Source organism: Myotis myotis, unplaced genomic scaffold (genome assembly GCF_014108235.1).
Source record: "Myotis myotis isolate mMyoMyo1 unplaced genomic scaffold, mMyoMyo1.p scaffold_m19_p_16, whole genome shotgun sequence".
In the NCBI taxonomy this organism is placed as follows: domain Eukaryota; kingdom Metazoa; phylum Chordata; class Mammalia; order Chiroptera; family Vespertilionidae; genus Myotis; species Myotis myotis.
In genome coordinates, this window is record NW_023416320.1 from 25,338,728 (window position 1) to 25,355,086 (window position 16,359).

At 41.5% G+C, this 16,359-nt stretch overlaps 2 protein-coding genes across 2 annotated transcripts in view; both read right to left on the reverse strand.

Annotated features, from left to right (window-relative positions):
* Positions 1 to 16,359, reverse strand: part of SNTB1 (syntrophin beta 1) — a 196,725-nt gene that overhangs the window by 166,111 nt on the left and 14,255 nt on the right. The gene's annotated exons all lie outside the window — the stretch shown is intronic.
* On the reverse strand, positions 4,628 to 5,263 carry LOC118670790 (ATP synthase F(0) complex subunit C2, mitochondrial). The gene has a single exon (XM_036338182.1). It carries the CDS (start codon positions 5,196 to 5,198, stop codon positions 4,776 to 4,778), a length of 423 nt encoding a protein of 140 aa, XP_036194075.1. The 5' UTR covers positions 5,199 to 5,263; the 3' UTR covers positions 4,628 to 4,775.

Below are 16,359 nucleotides of genomic sequence, written 5' to 3' on the forward strand. Positions count from 1 at the left end.
ATGTCTAAGTAATTTCTATTAGGTCACAAGTGTCTAAATTTATTTGCTAAGAAAGTGAATAAAATTAAGATTATGTAAAATGCAAGTGGAATATGCTAACATTTCTTTCTAGTAGTCAGTCTGTTTCGACTGGAGAAGCCCTTAATTGGTTTTTGTCTTTGTCCCAGTAGAGAAGCATTTTTAACTCAAGAGTCTGAGTTGAAAACAATGGGTAAATATGCTAAAAACAAAATAAACCCAAACCATCTTTTCCTTGAAACTTGACCCCAAACATAGAGCTTTCATCAAACTCTCTAAACAAGTTTTTACAGAATTTAGCCCTATAAACAGAAATCTTCCAAAATATGCTGCTGTCATGGGTAACAATGCATGTCTTATCCCTGTCCTATATGTCAGGAATCCTCTCAGGTAGGAGGCGAGGGGCACACTTTTAAAATTTAATGTATAGTACAACAAAAAAGGCATTGATGTCTCCTGGCATCCAATACCCACCAGAGTCAACAATAAGGAAATGAGAAGGGTGAGGAACACCCAAAACTGTGTGTGCCTGCCCCAGTCAGGACAGAGGAGAGAACAGCCCTTAAGCTTACAGACATGTGTCCAGAGCAGAAAAATGGAAGTTCTCTGGTCTAAAACAGCAACCACCAGCATTCATTCAAGGCTGGAAGGGCCCTTGCAGTGAAGGGGAAGAGGAGGAGGAGGAAGGGAACTGGAGGAAAACCAGAGGCAGCCTGATAGTAATAGCTTTCATTAAAAGCACCACATGGTGCCATTGTTGCGGGTAGCAACATCACTCACAGACCAGGGAAGGCGGCAGTCCCCATCATTCCCACAATCCCACAGAGGATTCTCATGCAAAATAAGAATAATTTCTTTAAAACCTCATCAAGCAGTAGGAACTGAGATCTAAAGGAGTTGAGATCTAAAGGCGATATCTGAACGGATTTGGGGTAATATGGGGAAAGCTTCTTAGAGGAGCCTATTTTGAATGGGTCCTAAAAGGCAATTGACTGGCATGGATAGGAGAATAGGGTGGTACCCTAAAAGAAGCCCAGACCATGTATAGACCTAAGGCTTCAGAAAAAATGCTCCTGGCTCTATCCACCTGAAGAAACGACTTCTGATTGCTCATTCCTTTTCATTGGAGTAGTTGAGAATACGGCTGTGAGTAAAGTTGTCTGGTTTTTTTAGCAATCCTCCAGGTAATAGGGAAAAAACCATGTGACCAATAACTATGATACAGAATGGCAAGTGTGGGGGCAGGGGGATGATTACAGCCACCATCCACTGCGGGATTACTATGTGCCAAACATGCTAACTTTACAGTTATCTCATTGGAATGTTGAATATTACAATCATTGAATAACCCAAGGCACCCTATGAAGTAGGTGCTATGATCATACCGATGAGGACAAGGAAAAGAGTGATTTGCTCAAGCCAATGCCTGTGTTTAAGGTCACTGATATAAATAAGTGGAGGGGCTGGGCTTTGAAGAACATGTTTTGGGTTCAGGGCCATATTCTTGAACCACTCTGCTTATTTCTACAATTTGCTGGAGGAAGGAAACTAACATTTACCTGGAAACTGTGCTATTTTGTTTAATCCTCTCAAGGATTCTATGAATGATGTTGGCCCTGTGTCAATGTTATAGATGAGGCACGTGAGAGTCAGAGTAGAACAGATTCTCAAGATCCGTTTGACCTGACTCCAAAGCCCATGCTCTTTCCAGTAAGCCATACTCCAGGTAAAAGGATGAAGCCTCTGACTAATTGGGAGTCTTCAGAAGAATAGACAGAAGGGGACAGTGTTGAGCTGCATCTAGAACAGTGATTCTCAACCTTCTGGCCCTTTAAATACAGTTCCTCATGTTATGACCCCAACCATAAAATTATTTTTGTTGCTATTTCATAACTGTAATGTTGCTACTGTTATGAATCATAATGTAAATATCTGATAATGCAGGATGGTCTTAGGCGACCCCTGTGAAAGGGTCATTCGACCGCCAAAAGGGGTTGCGACCCACAGGTTGAGAACCACTGATCTAGAAGAAAGAGCAAGATCTGATCAGTTGTAAAAGGATATTCCAGCCCGGTTGGCTTGGCTCAGTGGTTGAGTGTTAACCTATGAACCAAGAGGTCAGTGTTCGATTCCCAGCCAGGGTACCTGCCTAGGTTCTGGGCTCGATCCCCAGGAGGCAACTGATCAATGATTCTCTCTCATCATTGATGTTTCTATCTCTCCTTCTCCCTTCCTCTCTGAAATCAATAAAGATATATTTTTTAAAAAGGATATTCCAAGTGGTGTGTCTCACACTGGAGCCAAGAAAGAGGCATTCACAACCATGCCCCAGGAAGGCGTGGTCAGACATCCAGTGTGGCTGCAGAGGGGGTTAGTTATCACAGGGCTGCAGCCAGGATGTGCAGGACCACATATAAGGGTATGGGTGTGATCCTCTGAGCTCTGGGGATCCTCAGAGATTTTGAAGAAGGAGAATGACACCGTCAGGTTTGCATTTTAGACAGATCTTTCTGGCAGCCATGTGGAGCCAGGAGTGGAGGGGAGGCAGTAATTGGATTCACAGATATCTAGGCAGTAGAAGTGACAGAACACCTGAGTGATAGAAAGGTGTGTAGGATGAATCCAAGGTTTCTAGCTCAGGAGCCTGGTGGCAGGTTATGAAACCTGAAGAGGAGGAGCTGGTTTCGAGGCAGAAATGGTACATTCAGTATCGGCACGTTGAGTTTGAAAAGCCTTTGGCACAGTGAGTGGTGCTATCCACAAGGCAGCTCAAAGATAATCCTGGGACTCCAGGGAAAATACGGAGTTAAACTGTAGTCATATTGTCTTTATCTAAATCCCAAAGCGAAAGAAAAAGTAAGATCAGAATGAGGCAGGTAAATTGTCATTGTAGCTTAGTTTGTCTTTTTCTGTTTTGGGGGGATAAGGGAGTTGCTTATTTGGATTTTTTCCCCTCTCTCTTCTTCATATAGTGGGATTTACTTAAACACACACACACACACACACACACACACACACACACACACACACACACAAACTGGTTGCAGACTTTTAGTCCAAGTAATACTCATCTTGCAACAGGCTAACCGCATCCTGGTGATCCCAGCTCCAGAGAGAACACGTGGCCTTGAGTTCACTGCTATGGTGAAACCCTGCTCTGCCCCAGGCAGGAGAGCCAAGATCAAAGCTCACAACACAAATATTGTTCTGACTGAAACCAAATGTTCTGCTTTTGATGTGGGTCAACCTCTATTGTTGGTAGGAATAATGCTGTAGTATAGCAAGAAGGCACTGGTAGAAAGTATAAACCAGAATGTACTCATTAAAAAAAAAGAGTATGAGAGAGAAAGAGGAGAGAGAGATAGAGACAGAGATAGAGATAGAAAAGAAAGGAAGGGAGGGGGAGGGGGAGGGAGAGGGAGAGGGAGAGGGAGAGGAAAAAGGGAAAGAAAGAAACTAAAGTTGGTCTATGTCCCAAGGAGTGATGATGCTGGAAGGACGGGGCCAGGTAAAGTCAGTATCTTGTGTCGAGGGTCCACTCTATGAAAGCAAGGACGGAGAACACTGGATTAAGAAACCACCATTCTAGTCTCATGGTGTCATAAACCAACTGCCTGTAGGACTTTAGGATGTGCTGCACCTTTTGAGGTCTATTATTCTGACCGACACATGAGGGGGTGAGTAGAGACTGTCTTCGGCCCCTTCCAGCATTTATATCCCATGGAGATGCCCTTTTATCTAGGCATACCTCTTTCTTTCCTTCCTTCCTTCCTCCCTCCCTCCCTCCCTCCCTCCCTCCCTCCCTCCCTCCCTCCCTCCCTCCCTCCCTTCCTTCCTTCCTTCCTTTCTTTCTGAAAGGATGCCTGATTTCCTGTGGGGTGAGGAGACTCAGGAAGGGTATCTTAGCCTTTCCTACTATTCTCAGAGGAGTAAGGGGGCCAGGTCACTTCCACATTTGAAATTCCCAGTATGTTATGAAATTAAGAACTACTAAAACAGGATTACCAAAACTCTAGTACATTTTTAAATGCTTATATTTCACAAATTACCTGTATTTACAACCAAAATAAAACCTTCTTCAGAGACAATGTCAGGAGTCTCAGTCTGAGGCCTTTAAGAATATGAAACCCAGGGCTAAATGGCCCCTTGCTCTTCCCTCATCAGCCTGGTTGTTTCAGAACCCTCGGGAGCTCAGCACTTGTTGTCATGTGGTGGGTAATAAAGAAGCTCTTGCTAAATGAATAAATGCTCACATGGATGAGTAAGCACTCTGCCTGTCCTTAGGCCCTGTATACTTCATTAGGAAAATAAGATGCAATCCAGTTCCTGAGAGACATGTTGGTTAAAGGCAGGTCCTAAGACTGGACAGATACTCGGAAATCACCATTAATCTGTAGCGCTATGGAATAGAAATGAAGCTCTTAACTACAAGTAGGAATTGTAGCAGCTATAAACTATAATTCAGCTATAACCGTCCAATACCAACCTTCAACTAGGATACATTTCTACCACTCAGATTTAGAATGAGGGAGGACAGAACTTTCCAGAAGCCAGAGACTGTGTCTCTTGAAAAACACCTGCCATGGTTTTTTTTTTTTTTTTTTTTTTTTCTTATTAATACAGTATTTATTTGTCTTCCTTCTGTCAAACCCTGAGCCAACCACTTTCCCCAGGCTGCCTAGGGAGGTATAGGAAAAGGAACATACAGGGCAGACAAGACACGGGAAAAAGAACTATGGGAGGTGGAGACAGCTCCTTCACATGGCGAAGAGGATGAGAAAGGCCACCATCAGACAAAAGAGCCCCATGGCCTCTGAGAGGGCAAAGCCCAGAATGGCGTAGGAGAAGAGCTGTTGCTTCAGAGAAGGGTTCCTGGCATAACCAATGATGAGGCTCCCAAACACAGTCCCAATTCCAGCCCCAGAGCCTGCCACCCCTACTGTGGCGGCCCCAGCCCCAATGAACTTGGCTGCTGTGTCGATGTCCCTTGAAATGGCACTGGTTTGGAAGCTACGGCTAGAAATAAGCGAGGTCAGGGGACGTGGGGCTGCCAAGCTGCTGAGGCTCTCATCTGTCAGTGTCTCTGGTCGTTTCAGCACCACTGCAGACATTGACCGGCTCAGCTGAGAGGTGCTCCGGACCAAGGAGGGGGTGGACACAAACTTGGTGCAGGCATACATTTTCAGGGGATGAGGGGAGCTGCTCCCAGTGCAGAGAAGACAGAGAGGGGCGGGGGCCTGCCATGGTTTTATTCATATGTTTTTAAGGTAATTAGGATAAAACAGTTGGTTAAGCAAACTCGTACTCCACAGATAAACAGGAGACTCAAAAAATTGACAAACATGTTAAATTTGGAAAAAAAACACACAAAAACAAATCATACATCATGTCTTAATATTACAAGCATCTTTCCCCATCCAACCAAACATATATTAGTTGCTCTCAGTTTTCTTTTCAGCCAATGTTTCCTGTTAAATCTACCCAATGAGGACTTCCGATTGGTGGCTGTATAGTGGAGAGCCATTTTGAAATTACTGGGGGCGGGGGAGAGAATTGGCTGCTAAATGTCAGTTCATATACCTCATCATGTTTGGGTCACTTCCCACAATTTGCTACGGATACACCCCAACAGCCTGTGCAAATCTATGCTTCAAACTCACAGCCCTAGGAAGGGGAAAAAGGGACTTGACATCTATCTTCCTCATGGGATTCATGGAGAGGATTAATGAGTTAATAATCATCAAGTACTTTGCAAGCCACAGGTGACTTGCCAGCATTATTAGGACCACATTCATCCTACCGAAGTGGTTCAGGCTTTGAACAGAAGGTTAAATCCCAGGAGAAATGTCTGCTTCTAACAGGAAACTAGATGCCTGCTCTCAGGTAATAGGCTGCCTGATGGGATGCCTGCCTTGTCCAGTCACTGGTGGCAGGGCCGGATTTAGGAAATAGGAAGACAACAGTATCCCCCAACGCACTATTGAAAGAGAGTGAAGTAATAAGCAATTCCAATTAACAGTGGCATCTGCAGCAGAAGTAGAAGCGCTTTGGTTCAGCTGGTGTTTCTCTCCTCTCTTTCCTTTTCTCAAGACTCAAACTTATGTAGCTGCTTTGCAGACCACAACTCTGGTAACAATGTCTGGTCAATGGCTTCTGCCACATCCAGACTTTTTGTGCACATGAAGAAAACCTAGTCAAACTGTAATAACTGTATGGACTTGATACAACTCAGGTGGTTTCCAAGACTCCTGTTAGCAGGGAAAATACAGAGTTATCTATATATATAAAAGCATAATATGCAAATTGGACTGAGGAACGAATGGTCGCTATGATGCGCACTGACCACCAGGGGACAGACACTCAACACAGAAGCTTCCCCCAGCCCACAGGCCCCCATCACCTGATTGGGGCCTGCCGGCCAACCTCTCGGTCCCTCCCCCTGGCCAGTAGGCTACGATTGCTTGATAAGGAACAGGGAACCAGGGGTAGGTGGCAATGGACGCGGGCGGCGCCAGGCCAAGGCAGGTGCGAGCGAGCGTGGCCCCGATCACCCCGCTGGTCACCCAACACACAGAGGGTGACCAGAAGTGGCAGCGGGGGGTGGGGCCGGCTGCCGGCAGCCAGGGAAAATCGACCCTGATTGCAGGCCTAGGGACCCTACCCATGCATGAATTTCATGCGCCAGGCCTCTAGTTAAGTTAATGTTAGGCTTATACATGTCTCCTTCCTCTTCCTGAACATTTCTTTCTGACTCTATATTTACTCTCAAAGAACAAATACCAAGCAATGGTGAAGAAGCTAAACTTTACTGAAAGATCTCCTGTATTCCACCGAATGATATTCCACAGGGTGGGGAAAAGTAGGTTTATCGTTGTGAATACACGAAACACAGTTTATTCTTGTATTATTATTTATTAATTATTGTATTATTTTATATATGAACTGTAAACCTACTTTGGCCCTGCCCTACATGTATTTTGCAACCTTGGGTGCTTAAAACTCTAAAATGATCAAAGTCACCAAAAAAGGGAAAACTTCAGAATTTAAAGAAGGCAACAACTTCTAAATCAAGAGGGCCAACCCCTAATTTCATCCATGTTTTGGCATTTCTGCAAACATGATAGAGATTAATTACTTTTCATATTCAAGACAAAAGAATTAATCTAGAGAGCTAGAAAGAGTAGATTTGTGGATGAGAGAATGGAGGTGGGAAAACACTTATGAAGCTATTGTAGAACTTCAGGAGAAATATAATGAGACTGAAAGAAATTAGTGGTGGTGAGAATTCAGAAGCGAACTGACTTCCTATGTGTGTTGGGCTTTGTGTTAGGTGCTGAGTCTTCATTGTCATAAAGGGTTACACACTCTGTGAACACCCAGCACTGATGTCAATAACCATGACTTACCAGTATACTAACTGCTATGACTGCAGAGTGAATAGAATGCCCCAAAGTCACAAATGGAGAAGACTGGATAGTCATGAAAAACTTCCTCAAAATGACATATTAAATAGAATTTCACTCATTTTAGAAGGAGGAAAATCATTTCCCAGAAGCATGAGACATGTATATGTTCAGCAGGCTCAATACCCATTGAGTCATTTGTTCATTCAATCATTCCTTTATTCATTATTAATTTATTCATCAGGCTCTACCATGTGCCAGGCTCAGTGGAGACAGATAAAAAGAGGCAGATGTCAGGATATGAAGTTTCAGTTGTATCCTGATTAGTCAGTAGGGATCTCGCCAAGGATTTCTGAGCAGGCAAATAATAAGATCACAACTTCTACTAAGTGAAATAGTTCTGGCCCCAAATAAAATTCGAAAATGGAGGGTTAGAGAAGCTGATGACTGACAGCTCAACTATGAAGACATTTCTCCAGTCTAGACAGGATGGTAAGACCTGACTAGGACAGGAGCCCTAGGCATAGAGAGAAGCATAAGGATTTGCAAACTGTATGAGAAGAATGAACAGAGCCTGAAAGTGGGCAGGTACAGAGACCAAGCCTCAGTTTTCTGGCTCAGGTAAATGGATAGAGCGTGAGTCTTCAACCCAATGGAAGGACATGAGGAGGAGGTAAGTTTGAGCAGAAGAGTGAAAGATGATGACTTTGGTTTTGGACATGTCAAGTTTGAGAAATTTCTGGGTCATTCATGCAGAAATGTCCAGTGAACATGTCTGACGTTCAGGATAGAGGCAACGGCTAGAGATAGGGATTTGAGAGTTTTGTGCAAATAAGTGACAGTTGAAACAATGGAAGTAGAAAAGAAGTAGATTGCAGATAGAACTTTACCAAAGCCTACTAGACATCGGTGAGATGATGATCTATCTAGTGAGAAAAAATATGTGGCAGAACTGGAGAATAGGAAAGGGTGCTACTATGAAGTCAACAAGGCAAGAGAGAGTTTCCAGAAAGAGGGCTGGTAAGTAGCAAAAGAGTGCTGAAACACAACCCCTTTTACAGTTCTTTTCACACCACCACTAAATTTGTCCCATGAGCAGACACATCCTTTAATATCTCCTTTTAAGCCATGACTTCATATATGTCTGGGCTATGGTATCTTTAATAGTTAAATCAGAAACTCCATTAACAACAGGGTTTTCTGTCTCCACTTTGTTGAAGCATTCGACATGATCTAGAGGCTAAAATGGGCAGCAGACATGTGTCAGATTATTGGAATGGACTCAAAGGAACCCCATGTGGTCAACATGAAAATTTTCGTCAAGTATGTTTTACTGCCATCATGGATGATAAAGAGTTCTTCTAAATCATAAGTCAAAGTAATTGGCTTAATAGCATTTCCAGAAAAATCTGAATTGCAGGAGTCCTGTGTTTCCAAGAAACAATAATGGTTTCTTCAACTCTGTGTCTTACTCTTTGGATAACCAATTGCAATTTTCTAAAAGGAGCAAAACCAAGTCAAGCTAGTGCCACAAATGAGCATCCATTGACACTCTCACAGCCGCTGGGTTAGTATTTGAGATCAAAGAAAATGCATCTTACCTGTTAAGCATCTCTTTTTTTTAAGTTATAAGCTAGCAGAATATTTTTCCTTTTTTAAAAAAAAAATAGCATGCCATATTTTAAGTTCAGTTTTTGTTTTACTTTATTTGAAATAAATATACACAGAAAAAATAGAAAAGAGTAAAAACATAACAACGCTGGCCCAATTTGAGCTTGAGTAATTAAAGCAAACCTTTTCTCATTGTCTTGTGCTATGCCCATGGAAATCATCTAATCCCTATAACCCTTTGACTGAAGCCAAAGCTCTTTTCTCAAATTAGATCCATAGACAGTGAGATGCCTAAAGACGCCAGTTGACCTACAGGCTATCAGGAATGTCTGCTGAATCAGTAATTCTTCACTTTAAATGTTTAAATGGTGAGGAGCGAAGAGCTAATGTCTAGAGTTGATCATCAAGGCAATGTAGCATAAACATATTAAAGTTAGGGCGGTAACCACTAAAAGAGCTAAATATGGACACGGTTCAATGTGGTTTCCTCTGAGAAGTGAACGGGGGATTGAGGAAGGTGGGGGACGGCTGAGGCAGGAGACCGTGCTTTTCATTTTAAGGTGTTCTATACTTTGCAATTTATTTTAACCAACAGCATTTTTATTTGGATAAGATGAAAGTGGAAAAAAGCAATTAAATGTTATTATGCCATGAATGCTACTTTGACCTATGTAATATAGATATCTGAATTTACATTCACAAAGTCACAGAAACATACAGACTATCTTCTAATTTGTAAAATAAAAGAGAGAAATCCAGGTAAGTTAAGTGAGCTGTCCCAGACCACAGAGCTTAGAGCCAAAGAATCAGCTTCTCTAGTAGGTTTGCACTTGATCCACATACTCCCAAGCTTTTCCATTTTATTAATTTCACAATTCAAGGAATGGATTCATTCTTATTCAGGTCTTTTCAGACTTCACTCTAGGCCCTCCTGAAAAATTATCATATCACAGCTCAGCCTCATTAGACATTATAAATGTCTGATGTTCAAGAAAAGAAGGAAAGTACCAGGAGCTGAGGTATGGAATTGGAATTTCTAAAACGAAAGTCAGTCTCTAGGGAGGCAGGACATGGCACCCTGTATAATCACCACTGCTGATGTGATTTCATAGCCGGGCGTATCAGTTAGCTAGAGCTACCATAACAAACTATCACAAGCTAGGCAGCTTAAGCAACAAAAATTTATTGCCTCTCAGTTTGGAGACCAGAAATCTAAAATCAAGGTGTTCCCAGGGTTAGTTCTTTTTGAAGGCTGTGAGGGAAGGATCCATTCTGGACCTCTTTCCTGGCAGATAACTGTGTCTCTCTGTGTCTCTCACAAGGTCTTCCTTCTATGCACAGCTGCATGGCCATATTTCCCCTCTCTGTAAGGATACCAGTGATATTGGATTACAGGCTCACCTTATCCAGTATGATCTCATCTTAACTAATTGTACATCAGCAGCAAGTCAATTCCCAAATAAGGTCACCTTTTGAAGTACTATGGTTAGGACTTCAATATAGGAGTTGGGAGGGAGATAAGAATTCAACCTATAACACCAGAAGGTGATCAAATCCATATATCCTTCCCCCAAATACTTACAGTGTTTGTAAAAGTCAATCCCCATGTTTACATCCCAGGAATGTATCCCATTAAAAGTTAGAATCGCCTTAGCTGGTTTGACTCAGTGGATAGAGCATTGGCCTACAGACTGAAAGGTCCCAGGTTTGATTCCAGTCAAGGGCACATGCCTGGGTTGCAGACTCAATCCCCAGTGGGGGGCATGTGGTAGACAGCCGATCAATGATTCTCTCTCATCATTGATGTTTCTCTCTCTCTCTCCCTCTCCCTTCCTTTCTGAAATCAATAAAATACATTTTTTTAAAAAGTTAGAATCAATTTTTAAACAATATTTGTTGGTTAGAAATTCACTTTACACTTAACTATTTTTAAATCCTCTACCAAATAATATAGAGAATGCTAACCATAGCATTATCTTCACTAAAGGCATATATACTCTAGGATACTTTAGGATCACATAAAGTAATAATAATTTAAATTACAAATCACACACACACACACACACACACACACACACACACACACACAATGTTATGTTATAAGCAGAGCAAATGTTATACAACAAAGTCATCATTCAACAATGTAAAAATTTTCACCCAAAAGCTACATTCAAATTGTGACAGAGCCTCAGATGTTTCTGTCACATTTTAAGGGGTCTTGTCAATTATAACTGTACAGTTGAATGAACTCTAAGCACCTTGACCTGGAAAACACACATAAAAATTTAAATCCAATTTACTTTTTCATTGGACCATGGTATATACCTTTTGCTTTTCACTCAGAAAGAAAAACAAAGCTAACAGGTTTCCCTTTGGTTTCCAGTCAACCCTTCTTGCACATGTATTTACAGCAAGGACACTTCACAGGCAGTTTAAAGAGGAGGTGGGGGACACTTCCTCTTATTAGCTCTAGCTAATCTAAGTTCTCCAATAATATGCAATTGTGTATTAGACTTAAAAGTTTGCAAATGTGTCTTTCTAACTTGGGACAACTATTTTGGCTTAATTTTGCAAACAAGTTCTGGCAGCAAACAAATAGAGAATAGCAAATATTTCTCATGAATGTAAGTTATATAAAGCTGATATAGTTATCCAAATACACCAACCTCTCATTCTTAGTTAATCTGTTTTCACCAACTCAGAAGAGTAAATGAGTTGGTGAAAACAGATACACTAAGAATCATGGGTCAATCCGTGATTTAAATGGGTTGCTTTCCTTAAATTGATAATAACACTGTTTGGAACTGGAATGCACCATTTAAAATAAAAGCAATGTTACACATGTAGACCTGGTCTTGTGGGTTCAACATATGCTTATCTAATCATAATGAGATAATAAAAAAAAATTATGTCAGTACCCACAATGAAAGCATAAAATATAATGAATTATGTTTACTTATTTAAAAACTGTTTCTCCTTATCTTTAATCTTTTCTCAAATACTCCTTCTTCCTCTTAACTTGCCCTGACGGAAGCCTGGCTTTCCCCTGAAATACTACTTCCTTTGTAACTCTTTCCAATTCTGGCCACTCCTTCAACCTCTATTAAACTTCAAGGGCAAAGAAGAAATATCAGTAAACTCCTTGTTCCCTACTGCCCCTTCCAGGTACTTGATCCCCTGCAATCTTTCAACGAATTCTGTTCCTTACGCTATTCAGAGGTGTGGCAGGTCATACTCAAGACACCCTTCCCAGAGAGAATGTTCAGAGTCCCTGCTGAGTGAGCACCAGGTCATCTAGTCTGATTTCCTGAACACAGCTGTCTGGGTATGGGAGAGAACCTGACCGAAGTCACACCAGTCAGATTCCCTCTCACTCAGAAATTTGAAATTGGAATATGCTTGGTGTAAAAGGCTGTGAAACATGGTGTTAAAAATAGCATAAATGAGGAAATACATACATTCATAATACATTCATTCATTCACCAAAGATTTCTGCATCGCCTTCTGCGAGCCAAGTACATGGCAAGTCCTACATTGTACAGTATTTTCAAGATGTAACTATTAGAATAATTTAGCTGAAGCATAGTGTTCACATGGGAAGAGGAAAAGTAGGCTGAGGCTAACATTGTAGCAGGTTCAAATGGCAGACCAATGCCCTGAGGTTTTATCCCGCAGTTCCAATGAAAAGGTAGCTGGTCTACAAAATGTTTCACATCAAGACGTCCCCTGCTTCTCCACCAAGTGCTTTTCAAGACTCATACTTTGAATGTAACCAGACCTGACTGAAATACAATTCCAACCCACCCCTTTTATTACTGGGATTGAACTATCTGTTATACCTTGATTCGCCCTGACTCAATGCAAGGCAAACTCTAACAGAAAAAAAAAGAGAACGTGGCCACTCTGTAGGGCTTTCCCCCCAGTGGATTGTAAGCACCTTGAGAACGGTGCCTTGTTAATATGCTTCTATCTCTGGAACCTGCCGTAAAGCTGAGTTCATAGGAACTGCACAAAATGTGTAGATCAGAACTGAATGGGAAAGATGCATCAGGAGCTTGGAGAGGCAACCGGGATGAAAGGAGTCAAAAAACAATCACTCAAGTTTTATGAAAGAGCCCTAACTGGTTTGGCTCAGTGGATAGAGCATCAGCCTGCGGACTCAAGGGTCCCAGGTTCGATTCCGGTCAAGGGCATGTACCTTGGTTGCGGGCACATCCCCAGTGGGGAGTGTGCAGGAGGCAGCTGATCGATGTTTCTCTCTCATGGATGTTTCTAACTCTCTATCCCTCTCCCTTCCTCTCTGTAAAAAATCTATAAAATATATTTTAAAAAAAGATTTATGAAAGAGTACCTTGCTGGGTGTGGAGAGTAAGTCTGGGAAATGTGCCTTCTTTGGCATAGAAGAGGGGGTGGGTGGCAGAAGAGATGGAATGAGAGCCAAATACTTTCAAAGAGTCACATTATGTCCCAAGGAGCGGGTGATTTAACGGTATGCAACACACCTGTGCTTGCCCAACGGCACAGCGATTGAGAAACACTGTTATCACCTTCCAAAGGAAGTTTTTCGAAACACATTAAATATGATAACCTCCTGGTAAATTTTTCCACAGATATTGCAGCAACCACCTCTAATCATGCTGCTGAAAAGCCAAGGCAAGCTGAGACCTAGCAAAGAAGGGGATACAGGCTGCCCTCGAAGGAAAGCTGTTCCCAAATGTAAGCTATCAGCGTACGATCTAGCAAGGATTCCGCTCAAGGGCCATCTCCAGGTCCCAACCCTTTTTCCTCCCAGAGTCTGGGCTTCTTCTAAGAACTGGGATGATCAAGATTTGGGTGGTTCGGGGCCAAGAGGTTGTGCAACTGCAGATCAGCCTATTTAACTTCAAACCCTATACTGTTTTAAAGTGTCAAATACAGATATTTCTGGGGTGATTAAAACAGTCCTAATTACAAGATTCTAGAGAACACAGTAACAATCAAAGATTTAATCTGAATTTTAATGCTGCTGCCAAAGAACAAAAAAATTATTAGGGTTTTTTTTCCCCCCTCTTCATGTATTTGTTGTTTGAAGCACTTGTTTGAAGTTGAAAGAACTTCTGTAAGTGTGATTAGTTCACAGAATCTTTCTCAATGATAAACACATGCTTCAACTTATTTTTCATGGAGGTCAAGGATGATAAATTATTTTGATGTTGTGGATAGGAAAGTGAAAATCCTGCAACTGGCTTCATTATGACCATAGGAGAGTAATATTCCGGAAGTAAAGCTCTGCCCATGTTCTCCATTCCCCTTCAGGAATCAAAGTGGAAGAATGAGCAAACAGTCGGTGAATTCAGTATTAAGAAGGCAAATTTCACTACCAGTGAGCAAGAAACTAGAGTGTTCCAGAAGTTCTTTAGACCGTACGATATCCTGATGCCTGACCCCATTCAATCACTTAGAACAGAATGCTGGAAACTTTTGAAAAAAGGATTTTTCCTACTTTAAACTTCTCCCACCACTGCACTCAGCCCCCACCAGCCCAAGTTAATGTACAACAGAAATTTCCCAAAACTTCACATAGAAAGCTCAGAGGGTAAGGCCTTTGTTTCAAATAGAGGGTCTTCTGTAAAGCCTTAGGTTACTTACAGAAAATTATTCATTCATTTAGCTAGCTAGTGTCTAATGAGTGCCCATTAAATTCCAGGTACCCACTAAATTCCAGATAATCCTCTAGGCCAGCGGTTCTCAACCTGTGGGTTGCGACCCCTTTGGCGGTCGAACAACCCTTTCACAGGGTTCGCCTAAGACCATCCTGCATATCAAATATTTACATTATGATTCATAACAGTAGCAACATTACAGTTATGAAGTAGCAACAAAAATAATTTTATGGTTGGGTCACAACATGAGGAACTGTATTTAAAGGGCCAGAAGGTTGAGAACCACTGCATTAAGAATATAGTTTCAAAAAGAGAGAAACAGACAAGAATCCAATAAATAATACATAGTATATGCAGTATAATATACAGGGGTGGGCAAGAGGAGGTTTACAGTTGTAGTACACAAAACAGTTTATTCTTGTATTATTATTTTTTAATTTGTGGTTTTCCATATGAACAACTGTAAACCTCCTTTTGCCCACCCTGTACACTAGAGAGAATAAAATAAATATCTGCAATGATGTGCAAGAAAGTCATCAGAATAAACATATACAGGGGGAGTTGTTATTAATAACAATCTTGTTCATTGGTTTTACAACTACAGCGTCAAAATATGAATTCTTCCATTGCAGATGATAACTACTCCAGGTCACGTTGGTAATATTAATTCTTATTAATGACTTAGTCAGTGCTGATTCTAGATTGACAGTCATCTTATTCTGTGCCCCTTACCCCCATTTCTTAGTTGCTGCTTCAAACTCTGGTCCCTCCAACATTGGGAATGAGGAGCAAAAGTTTCAGAGAAGGACTCACCCTCCATCCACTGCTCTTGTCTCCTCCTGAGAAGGGCCCGTAAAGGACCACAGCCACAACTTCTGATCAGCTTCTCTATTTATTGTAAAATTTTTATATGTTGATTTTTAGAGAGAGAGGGAAATATCAATTTGTTGTTCCACTTATTTATGCATTCATTAGTTGATTCTTGTATGTGCCCTGACTGGGATTGAACCTGCAACCTTGGTGTATTGGGATGATGCTCTAACCAACTGGACTATCTGTCCAGGGCCACTTCTGGATTTATTTTTATCTCCATAAAACTATTTTCTAATGATTCACCCTCTGATTAGTCTATCTCTAGTGACTGGTGGTTCTGTCGCTGGCTGGCTGCGGGCTACAATTTCGAAAGCCATGGAAATAAGGTTGTCAGCTGTGGCAAATAAGAGCACAGGATGCCCAGTTAAATTTGACTTTTAGATTAGCGATTAGCAGCAGATTTTTTTTTTTTTTTTAGCATAAGTATGTCTCATGAAATATGTTGGACATACTTCCACTGAGAACAATTATTTGTATCAAATAACTGTAATTTATCCAGCAGCCCTACATGTGAAGATTTGAGGGAACTATATTAATGATTTCAATAGCATGGATATCAGGGTTTGACTCATCCAGAAAGTAGAGAAATTGCTCCCAAGTAACAGTCTGTATAGCAAGGCTATGTAACATAACAGAGAGCTTAATCCCCACCTATTTCATGAACACAGATCAACCAGCAATACCCTAGTCATGGCCCAGCCCTCTTTGGTGCTGACTCACATGCCCAGAGGTGATGAGGAATTTACCTTAACACTTAGGAAAGTCAAATGGTGTCATTAGACATTTGACAAAGAAAAATGTGCTAGAATTCA

Excerpts from the sequence above, each read along its gene's own strand:
- LOC118670790 (XM_036338182.1), bottom strand. The coding sequence starts at position 5,198 with ATGTATGCCTGCACCAAGTTTGTGTCCACCCCCTCCTTGGTCCGGAGC.